Source organism: Trachypithecus francoisi, unplaced genomic scaffold, assembly GCF_009764315.1.
Source record: "Trachypithecus francoisi isolate TF-2019V2 unplaced genomic scaffold, Tfra_2.0 Lachesis_group20, whole genome shotgun sequence".
Taxonomy (NCBI): domain Eukaryota; kingdom Metazoa; phylum Chordata; class Mammalia; order Primates; family Cercopithecidae; genus Trachypithecus; species Trachypithecus francoisi.
Window position 1 is genome coordinate 35,372,477 of NW_022681466.1, and position 15,589 is coordinate 35,388,065.

Here is a 15,589-nt window from a genome sequence, read left to right on the forward strand (position 1 = left end):
TGTTAAATCTTGCTAGAAACTATAAAATACAAAAAATATATATGTGTGTGTGTGTGTGTGTGTATATATATAGCTACCTCAAAGTCTTTTATCCCTAATATAATTTATATATTTTATATATGGTTGTTTTTTGTTAAGAATAGCAAACTAGGAAAAATAAGTATTTTTATTTCAAAATCATTTTAAAATAAATATGTATAATTAATTAAAATAAAAGTGGCCCATTATTCTATCATTTAGTTCCAATGACAATTGAAAAAGAAAAGTAGTACATGTCTGTGGTTAGAACATGAAAAGAGGCCGGGCGCGGTGGCTCAAGCCTGTAATCCCAGCACTTTGGGAGGCCCAGACGGGCGGATCACGAGGTCAGGAGATCGAGACCATCCTGGCTAACACGGTGAAACCCCGTCTCTACTAAAAAGTACAAAAAACTAGCCAGGCGAGGTGGCGGGCGCCTGTAGTCCCAGCTACTGGGGAGGCTGAGGCAGGAGAATGGCGTAAACCCGGGAGGCGGAGCTTGCAGTGAGCCGAGATCCGGCCACTGCACTCCACCCTGGGCGACAGAGCCAGACTCCGTCCCAAAAAAAAAAAAAAAAAAAAAGAAAATGAAAAGAGAGGCTCTCTTTTTCTAGATCCTCCATCTCCTTAACCCTTTAAGGTAATTACTGTAAAATTTTATATATATTCTACCAGAACGTTTAAAAAATGTATTCGTTATAATGTATGTGTATATATATTCTTTTTTTTTTTTTTTTGAGACGGAGTCTCGCTCTGCCACCCAGGCTGGAGCGCAGTGGCCGGATCTCAGCTCACTGCAAGTTCCGCCTCCCGGGTTTACGCCATTCTCCTGCCTCAGCCTCCCGAGTAGCTGGGACTACAGGCGCCCGCCTCGTCGCCCGGCTAGTTTTTTTTTTTTTTTTTTTTTTTTTTTTGTATTTTTAAGTGGAGACGGGGTTTCACCATATTAGCCAGGATGGTCTCGATCTCCTGACCTCGTGATCCGCCTGTCTCGGCCTCCCAAAGTGCTGGGATTACAGGCTTGAGCCACCGCGCCCGGCCTATATATTCTTTAAAAAAGCAGTTTACATGAATTTAATCATTCTATACACATTATGCAACACGTTTTTCTCACTTAACATAGAGAGCCTAATCAACACATAGACAAATCTCAATCATTTTTAAGGGCTAAAGCTTTTGTATTAATTTACTGTAACTTATTTAACATGTCCCTTATGGGTAGACATTTGGTTTATTTTCAGTTTTTTGGCTATTTAACAGTACAGGGTATATCTATTCACATTAATGGTAAACTTTTAAATTTTAGTAGTTTTTTGACAAATTGCCTATGTACTTCTACTACTAGAATTTTAGACTTCTAAAAATATGTATAGTTTTCTAATTTTATACATTTTTAATAGTATATGAGACACTCTTGTTAGGACTGGGTTTTATCAAACATTTTATTTTTTTATTAATGCATGTAATGAATATTTTTTGTTTTGAGACAGGATTTCACTCTGTTGCCCAGGCTGGAGTGCAGTAGCATGGCCACTGCTCACTGTGGTTTACTTTTTTTGTTGTTTTTTTGTAGAGATTGAGTCTCCCTATGCTGCCCAGCTGGTCTTGAACTCCTTGGCTCATGCAGTCCTCCGGCCTTGGCCTCTCAAAATGTTGGGATTATAGGCATGAGCCACTGTGCCCAACCTGTAATGAAATTTTTTTATTTCCAGTGATAGAATGGGGTGGAGTGCAGTGGCTCGTGCCTGTAATTCCAGTACTTTGGAAGGCCAAGGCGGGCAGATCACTTGAGTTCAGGAGTTCGAGACCAGCCTGAGCAACATGAAGAAACCCTGTCTCTACAAAAAAGGAGCCATATGTGGCGATGCACTTGTGGTTCCAGCTACTTGGTGACTGAGGCACAAGAATCGCTTGAACCTGGGAGGTGGAGGTTGCAGTGAACCAAGATTGGATCTCACCATTGCACTCCAGCCTGGGTGACAGAGTGAGACTCCCATCTCTGAAAAAAAAAAGGTAATAGTGTGGCAAAGGGCATTAGTAGATAACAAAAGAAGAAACACAAATTACTGTTGAACCTTGTTAGACTATTCATAGAACACTATGTTAAACTTTGCTAGAAACTGTAAAAAATACAAATCAAAACAAGATTCTGTTTTTTACTTTTAAAATAGAGATAAGAAAAGATAACGTCAGTGTTGACAAGGATGTGGGAAAAGGGTAATGCAAAACAGTATATACTTTCTAGAGGATAATTTCACTATATGTTTTCAAGAAACTTAAAAATACTTCATAGCATCTGATCCCATAATGCTATTTCTAAAAATATAGACTAAGAAAATATTTGGAAACCAGCATAAGAATGCTCACTGCAGCCTTATATCTAAAGTGGAAATTGGTAACAGTGTATAAGTCCAGTAATAAGAAAACTGGTTCATCAGCTGTGGCACATTAATTCAATGTACATATATGAGCAGCAGTGAAAAGATGCTTAGTGATGTCAGAAGATTTTCCTGGTATGATTTTTAATACACTAACCAGAAAAAAATAAAGAGAATACAGTTTTATAAACATTTTTATTTACTGTGGCTGGATTGTTAGTAATCCTCAATGCCTGGGGAACATTTGCTTTGTTCTTGTTTTTATTACTATTTGGAGATAGGGCTTTGTTTTGTCACCCAGGCCGGAGTGCAGTGGCGTTATCATAGCTCACTGCATCCTCGAACTCCTGGGCTGAAGTGATCCTCCTGCCTCGGCCTCCTGAGTAGCTAGGACCACTGATGTACACCATCAATCCTGGCAAATTTTTTATTTTTTTGTAGAGACAGGGTGTTGCTACATTGCCCAGGCTGGTATCAAACTCCTCACCCAAAACAGTCCTTTTGCCACAGCCTTCCAAAGTGCTCACACCTGTAATCGTGCCTAGCTTGTTCTTGTTATTTTAACATTGTAGAGATATCCTTATATACACATGTATAGAAGAAATATGAAACGAAATACAGCAAAATGTTCCTAGTGCATTCTTTGTGTAATAGAATTATGGATAGTTTAGGCTTTTTTTGGTACTTCTGAATTTTTTGTAATGAATACTCTTACTTTCTTTTTTTCCCTCAGGACATTCCAACCTACCTACTTACCTTTTTTCCTTCTTGTTTATATTTGAATAAGAAATACTGTCACATGGCTTAAAGTTGAAAAGGTACAAAAGGGTCTACAGAGAAAAATCTCTCACTCCTGTGCCCAGTCACTTAATTCTCATCCTTGGAAACAACCAGTGATACCATTGTTTTGTGAATCCTTTCAGAAATATTTCATGCCTAACATCAGTTTAATCAGAAAAAAAAGCCATAACAAACATATTAAAAAAAATTTTTTTTTCAAGTTAATTTAGGGTATTTGGAGCTCTTCTGATTTGGAGTCCTATCTAAGTCTGAGTCAACCAAACTTTGTTGTGATTGTAGCTATGGTATTGTCTCAAAAAAGACAAAAAATTAGCCGGGTGTGGTGGCATAACCAGTAAAATCTTAGCCTTGTGGCTTTAATGATGTTCCTCAAATTCTGAGATAAGCTTATTTTATTTCTTCTATTCCAATATTGGTTCACATTTCAGTTATGCATATCTGTTTCTAGGGAAAATCCTGCTATTTTTATCATGGAGTTCATAAAATTAGTGATCAGCACACATTACAGACTTTCCAAGGGATGTGCAAAGCCTGGGATATAGAAGAACTTGTCAGCCTGGGGAAGAAACTAAAGGCCTGTCCATATTACACAGCCCGAGAACTAATACAAGATGCTGACATCATATTTTGTCCCTACAACTATCTTCTAGATGCACAAATAAGGGAAAGTGTGAGTATATGTGTAAAAATTAGAACTTTTTTCCTACTTATGGGGATATAAATGTTGAATTTAAAAGCTTTTAGATGTTTTAATGTGTTTTTTTGCTTTAATTTATGCAAATAAATTTGTATAAACATATTAGAGTACTGAAAACATATCCTAACGTGTGTTTTTTTTGTTGTTGTTATTGTTTTTTGGTTTTTTTTTTTTTTTTTTTTTTTGAGACGGAGTCTCGCTCTGCCTCCCAGGCTGGAGTGCTGTGGCCAGATCTCAGCTCACTGCAAGCTCCGCCTCCCGGGTTCACGCCATTCTCCTGCCTCAGCCTCCCGAGTAGCTGGGACTACAGGCGCCCGCCACCTCGCCCGGCTAATTTTTTTGTATTTTTTAGTAGAGACGGGGTTTCACCGTGTTAGCCAGGATGGTCTCGATCTCTTGACCTCGTGATCCGCCCGTCTTGGCCTCCCAAAGTGCTGGGATTACAGGCTTGAGCCACCGCGCCCGGCCCCTAACATGTGTTAAAATCGACCCACTCATTTTAATTTCCAAAATAACAAGCAGTTTTAAGGAACATAGTGACTAAAGTGGGATTACAGCAGGATTTCTCTTTGCATTTATGAATATTCAAAAAGAATTATTTAAAAACATTTCTCTGAAAAAACTGTGTTTTGAAAAACTTATGTTGGGAGAATAAAATTATGCCTTGTGAGCTTTTGAAAAGTGAACTTCAGATAATGGCATTTGTGTTTATTTGCCTGGTTCTTTTTAGAGACATGAAATTGTTAACAGCATAAGACAAAAAGTAAATAACTTGGCGTAGTCATTTGTTATTCCTGTCTTCAAGTCTGACTGCACAATTCATCTCAGCTTTCTATTTCTTTAAGATCCAAATTAATAGGCATTATGTTTACTAGCCCTTCTATCCTACCTTTTATTTGGTTATCTCTTAACTAGTTCTCTTCCTTCTGAGACACTGTGCATATCAATGCCAGGTCAGTTTTCCAAATGTTGCTTTTATTACATCCTTTTATCTGCTTCAAAATCTATTGCTTCCTTTGCTCATGAGATAAAGTTCATATTTCTTAAGCTTATACTCAAGATACTCAATAGTCTGACCTGAATCTGCCCCATTTGAATCCTTCAAAAATTACCTCATAATCCCTTGAGGATACCTTGTTCTTTATCTTTGCTTTTGATGACTCTTGGGAATGCCCTGCCCACTCTTTGTCCAAATTCAAATCCTACTTATCTTTTAAACCCCAATATATTTCCTACTCTTCCATGGTTTTTTCATAACTTTTCAGCCTTCTTTGTATTCTTACTTCCTCAAAATAACTCATTGACAATTGCTTTGTGACAGTTCCTTGTATTAGTCAGTACTCTTTCTATAGAACGTGACACAAACCCACCCTAAAAAAAGCTTAAGAAAAAATACTTGATTCTCTTTATTATGATGGCTTTATTCTCAGGCAAGTTCTCTCTCTTGCTTATGGAACAAAGATAACCATAAGCAGCTAACTCACCTGGAGAAAAGAGCATGACCACATAGTAGTCCCTCCAGATTACTCTGGCCTAACATGGATCTCATGTCTATTCCTGAACCTGAACCAGTCACTGTGACCACAGAAGGATGGAATACTCTATTTAACTGACAATCCTGGGCCTTACCCCCATTGTGAAAGTGGGGATGTCCTTTGATTCGCAGGTTAATAGTCCTGCCAGCATCACATGAGAGTTGGAGAAGAACAATTCTCCAACTCCCATGTTGGAGAAGGACTGCAGGACAGATTAAAACAAAACATATATGTTGTATTATGTTAGTATTTTAAGAGTCATTTAAATCTTGTATTGTTATTTTACTTTTAAAGGTCTTATACTTAGTTTGTAAAATTATGTTGGAAACATTTTCATAGTGGCATTTTGTACCCTTCTGTGTAGCCAGTGGTACCTTGATCCAGGCTCACTTACATATTTTTGGTGTTGTTGATAGGTTTGCAAAGTATTTTAAGAGTGAAAAATGGCAAAATAGATAATGTATAGCTGACATTTGGTTGGCCATAGTGCTTCAGAAGTTTTATTTAAGACCTAGAATCAGTTGCTTATGTAATTGCATTTGCAATATTGGCCTATAGTGTGAATTTGTAAATGAAATACCTTGCCTGCTATTGTTAAATCTATTTTGCTAAATGTTTTACAAGAAAATTCTTTTATCTTATAGATGGATTTAAATCTGAAAGAACAGGTTGTCATTTTAGATGAAGCTCATAACATCGAGGACTGTGCTCGGGAATCAGCAAGTTACAGTGTAACAGAAGTTCAGCTTCGGTTTGCTCGGGATGAACTAGATAGTATGGTCAACAATAATATAAGGAGGAAAGATCATGAACCCCTACGAGCTGTGTGCTATAGCCTCATTAAGTAAGAATATTTGTCTAGTAGTGTATTTGTGCTGCCTTTATATGAAAAATATGTTTGATTATGCCAGAGTATTTTAAAGTCAGTATACTTTGGTTAACTAGGCTTCTTGGGAAATGGATTGTTCCTTGCCAATTAAGCTTTAAAAACAAGGCTAGTCCAACCTTTTGTCTTGTTCAGAAGAATATAATGAACATAAGTGATTTAAAAAAATGAATAATTGTGAATCTTATTCCTAATTTGGTAGGATAATGTAATAGCCCCAAAGGATGTGTATAGGATATTGAACCTATAAATAAAACATGCTTTTAATTAATATATTTTAAAATTCTGGATCATGGCTTTAATGTATTGCTTTATTCTCCAATTTAAATAGGATTCTAGTTTCATGGGTTTTAATTAATCAAGATTTCAGTACTCTAAAATAATATATTTAGTACTAGCTTTATGAAAATTTACACTAATTTTTTTATTAGACATTAAGTTGTTGATCTAGAATCTTGTTACCATAGAAAAAAAATTCCTAACTCTGAATCCCATTTCATTTATTGTAGCATTTTTCTGTTTCCTTCACATTATACTTTAAAAAAATTTGAATGTTATACAGTCACATGGTTTGAAGATAAAATGTATACAAATTTGTATAGTAAAAACCTCCTTCCAGTTTCATCCCTGATCTGTTTAATGTCTGTGTTCTCCTAAACGAGTTTATCATTCAATGCATATTACTCATTTATGAAACCAATATTAGATACATTTTGTTGTCCCTCATTTTCGTCCAAATGATGGCATACTATACATGCATTTTTCTGCAACTTGCTTTTTTCAGTTCACAGTGTATTTTGGAGACCTTTCCATGTTAAGACCTAGAAAGCTTTCTCAGTTTAAAAAAAATAGATAACTACAATTCCATTAGATAGATATGCAATAGTTTATTTAACCAGCCTCTGATTAACAGAGGAGGTTGTTTCTAGTCTTTTGCTCTTATACTGCTGTAGTGAATAACTTTCAACATACATAATTTCATTTGTATGCAAATATATCTATAGGAAAGTTTTTAGAAGTGGAATTGTTGAGTGAAAGCATAGACATATTTGTAATTTCAATAGATATTGCTAACATTTACACAATAGGTGGATGACAGGGGGGCTAATGTATGCTTCTACCAGCAATGTATAAGAGTATGAAAATTGTTTTTTTCTAGCCTGCTAGGTGAAAAGTGTATCCCAATGTAGTTTTAATATTCATTTTCCTTAATATGCATGAAATTAAGCATCTTTAAAGGCCATTTATATTTCCTTTTGTGTCAACTGCCTGTTGACATCTCTGTTCTTTTTTTGTTCTTATTGTGGTTCTTTTTCTTAATGATTTATAAAACCCCATTCATATATTAGGGAATTAAAATCTTTGCCTGCAATAAGAGTTGTAAATACTTTCCACCCCATTTTGCCATTTGCTTGTGTCTTTTCTGGTGGTGGTATGCAGATTTTTGTGGTTTTTATTTTACAACATAGTTTGTTGAAAGAGAGTTTTCTATAGTTGCTAATTCTATTTTCTCACTTGACATTCTTCCCTCATAGATCCTAGCAGTGTTGCTCTCTGGACAATTCTATGCAAGCTGTTCTTATCAAGATCACCAGTGATCTCTATATTGCCAAATACAGAGATTATTGTTTCTTTTATCTCAGCCAGTCGGTAGTGTTGGGTAGTTGATGACTACCTCTTTGAAAAGCATTTTTGTCTTAGCTTCTGTGACATCTCTGGTTTTCCTCCTTCTCACAGTCCATTCTTTTATCATTTCTTTTGATAATTCTTATTCTTTTTGATATCTTAATGTTGGAGTGCCTCAGGACTTACTTGGTACTGGGACCTAGTTTCTTTTGTAGCTCTATTTTCCCTAAATAACTTATAGTATTATAGCTTAGAATATAATCTGCAGTACTGGTGAGGCCTGAACCTCTGTCTCTAGCTTCAGTCTCTCCCGAGAATGCCATTCTCATATCCAACTTTCTACTTTATAGCTCTTTTTGGATATCAAATAGACATTTCAACTTTATATCTAAAACAAAATTCCTTCCCTTCCCCTGTGTTCTGTTTTCTCCCCAGTCTTCCTCATCTAAGCAAACAGTATATACCAGTTCCTCAAATAAAAAAGTTAAATATTATCCTTGATACTGTCCTTACTGCCTCACCTCATCCAATTAATGAGTAAGTCTTATAGATGCCACCTGCACAGTATATCCCCAATTCCTAAATTTTGTTGACTGTGCATATCTATCCTACAATCTTCTCTTAACGAGAATATTATAACAACCTCCTAACAGGTCTCTACTTTCACTCATCTTTCTCCAGTAATCAATTCTAGCTTGGTAGCTAGAATCATTTTTTAAACATGTAAAATAGATAGTCTCTCTTTTATTTAAAACTCTGTATTTAAAACCTTTCCACCAAAACAGGACGGTACTGGCATGAAAACAGACACACAGATCAATGGAACAGAACAGAAAACTCAGAAACAAATCCACACACCTACAGTGAACTCATTTTTGACACAGGTGCCACGAACATACACTGAGGGAAAGACAGTCTCTTCAATAAATGGTGCCGGGAAAACTGGATATCCATATGCAGGAGAATAAAACGAGACCCCTATCTTTCACCATTAACAAAAATCAAATCAAAATAGATTAAAGACAAATCTACAACCTCAAACTATGAAACTACTACCAGAAAACATTGGAAAAACTCTCCAGGACATCGGTCTGGGGAAAAACTTCTTGAGCAATACCTCACAAGCACAGGTAACCGAAGCAAAAATGGACAGATGGGATCACATCAAGTTAAAAAGCTGCTGCAGAGCAAGGGAAACAATCAACAAAGTGACAAGACAACCCACAGAATGGGAGGAAATATTTGCAAACTACACATCTGACAAGGGATTAATAACCAGAATATATAAGGAGCTCAAACAACTCTGTATGAAAAAATCTAATAATTTAATTAAAAATCAACAAAAGATTTGAATAGACATTTCTCTAAAGAAGACATACAAATGGCAGTCAGACATATGAAAAGGCGCTCAACATCATTGATCAGCATTTCTCTGCTGATCAAAACTGCAATGAGATATCACCTTACCGCAGTTAAAATGACTTTTATGCAAGACAGGTAACAACAAATGCTGGCGAGGATGTGGAGAAAAGACAATCCTTGTACACTGTTGGTGGGAATGTAAATTAGGACAACCACTATGGAGAACAGTTTGGAAGTTCCTCAAAAAAACTAAAACTAGAGCTACCAAACGATCCAGCAATCCCACTGCTAGATACATACCCCAAATAAAGGAAATCAGTATATCAAAAGTGTATCTGTACTCCCATGTTTGCTGCAGCAATATTCACAGTAGTCAAGATTTGAAAGCAACCTAAATGTCCATCAACAGATGAATGGATAAAGAAAATGTGGTACGGCCGGGTGCGGTGGCTCAAGCCTGTAATCCCAGCACTTTGGGAGGCCGAGACGGGCGGATCACGAGGTCAGGAGATCGAGACCATCCTGGCTAACACGGTGAAACCCCGTCTCTACTAAAAATACAAAAAACTAGCTGGGCGAGGTGGCGGGCGCCTGTAGTCCCAGCTACTCGGGAGGCAGAGCCAGGAGAATGGCGTAAACGAGGAGGCGGAGCTTGCAGTGAGCTGAGATCCGGCCACTGCACTCCAGCTCGGGTGACAGAGCAAGACTCCGTCTCAAAAAAAAAAAAAGAAAGAAAGAAAATGTGGTACATATACATAATGGAGTACCACTCAACTATAACACAGAAGGAGATCTTGTCATTTCCAACAACATGGATAAAATTGGAGGTCACTGTGTTAAGTGAAATAAGCCAGGCACAGAAAGACAAAAAGCACATATTCTCACTTATTTGTGGGATCTAAAAATGAAAACAATTTAATCCATTGAGATAGAGAGTAGAAGGATGGTTTACCAGAGGCTGGGAAGGGTGGTAGGTGGGGATCACAGGAGAGGTGCTGTTGGTTAATGAGTACAAAGAAAAGAAAAATTGAATGAATGAATAAGTCCTAGTATTTGACAGCACAACAGTGTGACTGTAGTCAATAATGATTTAACTGTACATTTAAAAATGACTAAAATAATATAATTGGATTACTTGTAACACAAAGGATTAATGTTTGAGAGGATGGATACCCCATCCTCCATGATGTGATTATTATGTATTGCATGCCTGTATCAAAACATGTACCCCATAAATATATACACCTACTATATACCCACAAAAATTAAAAATAAAAAAAACCCCATCCCATTGCACTTTGAATAAATTCAGATTTCTTATCGTGACTCAGGATGACCTGATTTCAACTTATCACTCTGACATTGTTCATACCATTATTCATTTTTACTCATTGTGCTGCAAATCACATTGGCTTTCTTTCAGGTCCTCAAACAAGCAAAATTTTCTAACCACCTCAGGACCTTTGTCCTAGCTATTCCTTCTGCTTGGATATTTCTTTCTTTCGGATTCTCCCATGACTGGATACTTTTTGCATTCAGTTGTTAGAATAAATGTCACCTCAGGGAGAGCATTCTTGACACTGAAATTAAAGTAGCAACTAGGTTATATTAAACTAATTTATTTTCATAATTTATTTGTATATCATTACCTGATTTTTTTTTTTTTTCATAGAACTTTTTTTAACTTTTAAGTTCAGGGGTACATGTGCAGGTTTGTTATATAGGTAAACATGTTATGGGGGTTTCTTGTACATATTATTTCATCACGCAGGTATTAAGCCTTATACTCATTAGTTATTTTTCCTGATTGTCTTCCCTTCTCCAACCCTACACCATCCGATATGTGCTGTTCCCCTCTTGCCCAGGTGTTCTCATCATTTAGCTCTCACAATTGAGAACATGTAGTATTTGATTTTCTGTTCCTGCGTTAGTTTGTTAAGGATAATGATCTCCAGCTCCATCCATGTTCCCATAAAGGACATGTTCTCGTTCTTTTTTATGGCTGTATAGTATCCCATGGCTACCTGATATTTTCTTATTTGTGTATTTGTTTTTATGTTTATTCCTGTCTCCCTTTAATAGAATGTAATTTCCAGGAGAGTAAGGACCTTGCCTATTTTATTTAACTGCTGTTATTTTCACTACCCAGAACAATGTCTGGAATAAAATAGGCATTCAAACACTTAATGTATGAATGTGTATATAGATCAATGAATATATTGATATATTTTCTAGTAATTCTCTTTTTTGTGTTAATATGTAACACTTTAATTTCTTTATTAGGTTGTTTTGCATTTCCTTTTATATATATTTGGGATAAGTACGTAACACCTGGCTCTCAGTTGAAGTGACATTAGCTAAGTAAAGCAATGTGAATCCACAAAACAAGTGGGAAATCATATGCATGTTTGTTTCTTCTGAATAAAAGCTTTCTTTTTAGTTATACAAAGTTTATTTTGCAATATGAAACATGCATGCTTTTTAAAAGATTTCTTAATTAATCCACATTCATGTCCTAAGAATGTCAAGAAATACAGATCAATGCATGACAATATGATTCTCTTGTTCTATTGAAATAGTGCATGTAAGTATGATACTGGTTGACAAAATTGTTTTATTTTATTTCAGTTGGTTAGAAGCAAACTCTGAATATCTTGTAGAAAGAGATTATGAATCAGCTTGTAAAATATGGAGCGGAAATGAAATGCTCTTGAATTTACACAAAATGGGCATCACCACTGCTACTTTTCCCATTTTGCAGGTAAGATTTTTTTTCTACCTGTGAAATGTATTTAGTGAATTAGAAGTGATTTAGTCATGACTAAATCCATATTAAATCTAGTGAGTAACCCAGAAGTTTTAAATACAGCAATTTAAATTTTTAAAAATTTTATTATCTAAATTTGATAATCTTTAAGTGATGGCATGGGTAAATTGTGGCTGAAAACATAGCATTACTTAATTTGAAGGAAATAAGTCTTTAAAGGGATTAATTGCTTTGTTTAAAGCTAAAAGGAGTCAATATTTTTAGGTTATAGATTTATTTAGTCAATTGTAAAAGTTAAAAATTTTAAAAAATAAAAAGAGGAGAAATTCCTATTTTGTTCATCTTAATTTAGAAATTATAAACCTGATATTCATGGAGAGATCATGAGTAGGCTTTGGAAGACTATGAAACTTACGAAGCTATATGCAAAATTTTATGAGTATATACTTTTGTACATTTTTCTAAATAGAGGCTGCATAAATTTCATTATATTTTCTAGTTTTTTTTGTAGATAAGAATATATTTTCTTTTTTTGTTCCTATTTACTTATTTAAATTACTAGATTATGTATTTTAGAATGGTTGTTTTAGGTTTAGAGAAAAATTAAGCACAAGGCCCAGAATTCTCATATACTTCCACTCCCAGCTACACACCTATACACATACACAATACACACCAACTCCACAGTTTCCCCATTATTGATCTCTTACAAGAGTGTAGTATATTTGTTACAATTGATGAACCATTATTGATACATTATTGTTCATTTAAGTCCATAGTTTACCTTAGGGTTTACCCCTTGTGTTGTAGAGTTCAATTAGATTTTGCCTAGGAATCCACCACTACAGTGTCATACAGAGTGTGTTCACTGTCCTAAAATTCTTCTGTGTTATACTTCTTCATTTCTCCACCACACCACACCCATACCCACCAAACCCTTGGCAACCACAGATATTTTTTACTAACTCCATTGTTTTGCCTTTTCCGGAATGCCATATAGTTGAAATTGTGCAGTATGTAGTCTTTTCAGACTGGCTTCTTTAACTTAACAATATGCATTTAAGATTCCTCCATGCGTTTTTTTGCCTTGATAGCTCATTTCTTCTTATAGCTGAATAATATTTCGTTATCTGGATGTACCACAGTTTATCCATTCACCTACTGAAAGACACATTGATGGTTTCCAGTTTTTGGCAATTGTGAATAAAGCTGTTATAAACATTTCTATTAGTGACAAGCTTTCTACTCATTTGTATGAATACTTAGGAACACAGTTGTTGTATTATATGGTAAGACTGTGTTTAGCTTTGCAAGAAACTGCTAAACAGTCTTCAAAAGTGGCTGTAACTGCTGGGTATGGTGGCATGCGGCTGTAGTCTCAGCCACTTGGGAGGCTGAGGCAGGAAGATTGCTTGAACCCAGGAATTTGAGGCTGTAGTGCACTATGATTGTGTGCTTGTGAATAGCTGCTCTCCAGCCTGAGCAACATAGCAAGACTTTGTCTCTTGACAAAAATTGGCTGTACCATTTTGCATTCCCACCAGCAATGAACAAAAGTTCCTGTTGTTCTATATCTTTGCCAGTGAACTTTGGGGCTGAGGACTCACTTTTATGAGTACAACTTTTTTAGATTACACATATGAGTGACAGCATGCAGTATTTGTCTATCAGGCTTATTTCAGATAACATAATACTTCCAGTTTCATCCATGTTGTTGCAAATGGCAAAATTTTCTTGTTTTTTAAGACTGAATAATATTTCGTTATATATATATATGTGCCACATTTTCTTTATTTCATTAATCACTCACTATATTCTCATTTTTCCCCATGGGAAGAATTGTGGGCTAATGGAGGCTCTCTTGGCACTGAGCTGTACTTCCATGGGGCAGGGGTGATGTGGATAATATGAAACTATACTTTTTGCCCTCTTCAATGCATCTGTTCTTGGATTTCTTGCTCCAATGGGGTCCTGGAACTTCTCTGCTAGACTCTTAGACTCTTAACAAAGGTACTCTCATATGTGGGTAGTTGTCAGAATTGGTTCATTGTTGGGAGATGACAATGGAAAACTCAAATTCTTTTTTTTTTTTTTTTTTGAGACAAAGTCTCACTCTGTTGTCCAGGCTGGAGGGCAGTGGTGTGATCTCAGCTCACTGCAACCTCTGCCTCCCGTGTTCAAGTGATCCTCATGCCTCAGTCTCCCGAGTTGCTGGGACTACAGGCATGCCCCACCATGCCCGACTAATATTTGTATTTTTGGCAGAGACGGGATTTCACCATGTTGACCAGGCTGGTGTCAGACTCCTGACCTCAAGTGATCTGTCTGCCTTGGCCTCCCAAAGTGCTGGGCTTACAAGTGTGAGCCACCACGCCTGGCTGGAAAACTCAAATTCTCCATCTTGCTGATGTTATTTCTCAAAGAGGTTTTTGAACAAAAAATGATGAAAATAATTGCTAACATGATCACAATAACATTCTGGGCATGTGACTATTAAAACATATATTTTAATCAGGATATACATAAATTTTTGCCCTGCATTTAAAAAATGCAGCGTGGTATCTAAGAATTTTTCTATGTTGTGACATATTTCATAATTTTTTTTGCATAAATTGTTTGCATTTTGAAAGCTATTTATATAACAGTAAAATGGGGCTGAGGGTAATGGTGCATGCCAGTAATGCTGCACTTTGAGAGGCTGCAGCTGGCAGATTGCTTGAGGCCAGGAGTTCAAGACCAGCCTGGGCAATATAGTGAGACCCTGTCTCTACAAAAAAAATACAAAAAATTAGCCGGGTGTGGTGGCAGTGTGCTGTAGTCCCAGCTACTTGGGAGGCTGAGGCAGGAGGATCACCTGAACCCAGGAGGTTGAGGCTACAGTGAACTGTGATTGCACCACTACGCTCCAGGCTGGGGCACAGGGCAAGAGCCTGTTTTAAAAAGAAGGGATAAATTGTAGCATATTCACATAGTAGAATACTATATGGCAATAAAAAATGAACTACTTCCAACACAACCATATAGTTTTTTTTTGTTTTTTTTTTTTTTGAGATGGAGTTTCACTCTTGTTGCCCAGGCTGGAGTGCAGTGGCACGATCTCAGCTCACTGCAACCTCTGCCTCCTGGGTTCAAGTGATTCTCCTGCCTCAGACTCACGAGTAGCTGGGATTACAGGCATGCGCCACCACGCCTGGCTAATTTTTTGTATTTTTAGTAGAGATGGAGTTTCTCCATGTTGGTCAGGCTGGCCTTGAACTCCCAACCTCAAGTAATCTGCTCACCATGGCCTCGAACTCCCAACCTCAGGTGATCCGCCCACCATGGCCTCCCAAAGTGCTAGGAGCCACCGCGCCTGACCCTAGATGGATCTTAAATATTATGTTAGGTGAAGGAAACCAGATTCAAAAGGGTATAAACTGTATAAATCTATTTTTACGAAATTGAAGAACAGACCAACCTAATTATGGTGACAGAAGTTGAAGTACGGGTTACAACTATGTGGGGGTTCAGAGCAGTTTG

At 36.6% G+C, this 15,589-nt stretch overlaps 1 protein-coding gene across 1 annotated transcript in view; it reads left to right on the forward strand.

Moving 5' to 3' along the window:
- Window positions 1-15,589, forward strand: part of BRIP1 (BRCA1 interacting protein C-terminal helicase 1) — a 183,892-nt gene that overhangs the window by 52,852 nt on the left and 115,451 nt on the right. The window contains exons 8-10 of the mRNA XM_033183748.1: window positions 3,646-3,867; window positions 6,074-6,273; window positions 11,932-12,064. Coding sequence (XP_033039639.1) covers window positions 3,646-3,867; window positions 6,074-6,273; window positions 11,932-12,064 — 555 coding nt within the window. The remainder of the gene's footprint in view (window positions 1-3,645; window positions 3,868-6,073; window positions 6,274-11,931; window positions 12,065-15,589) is intronic.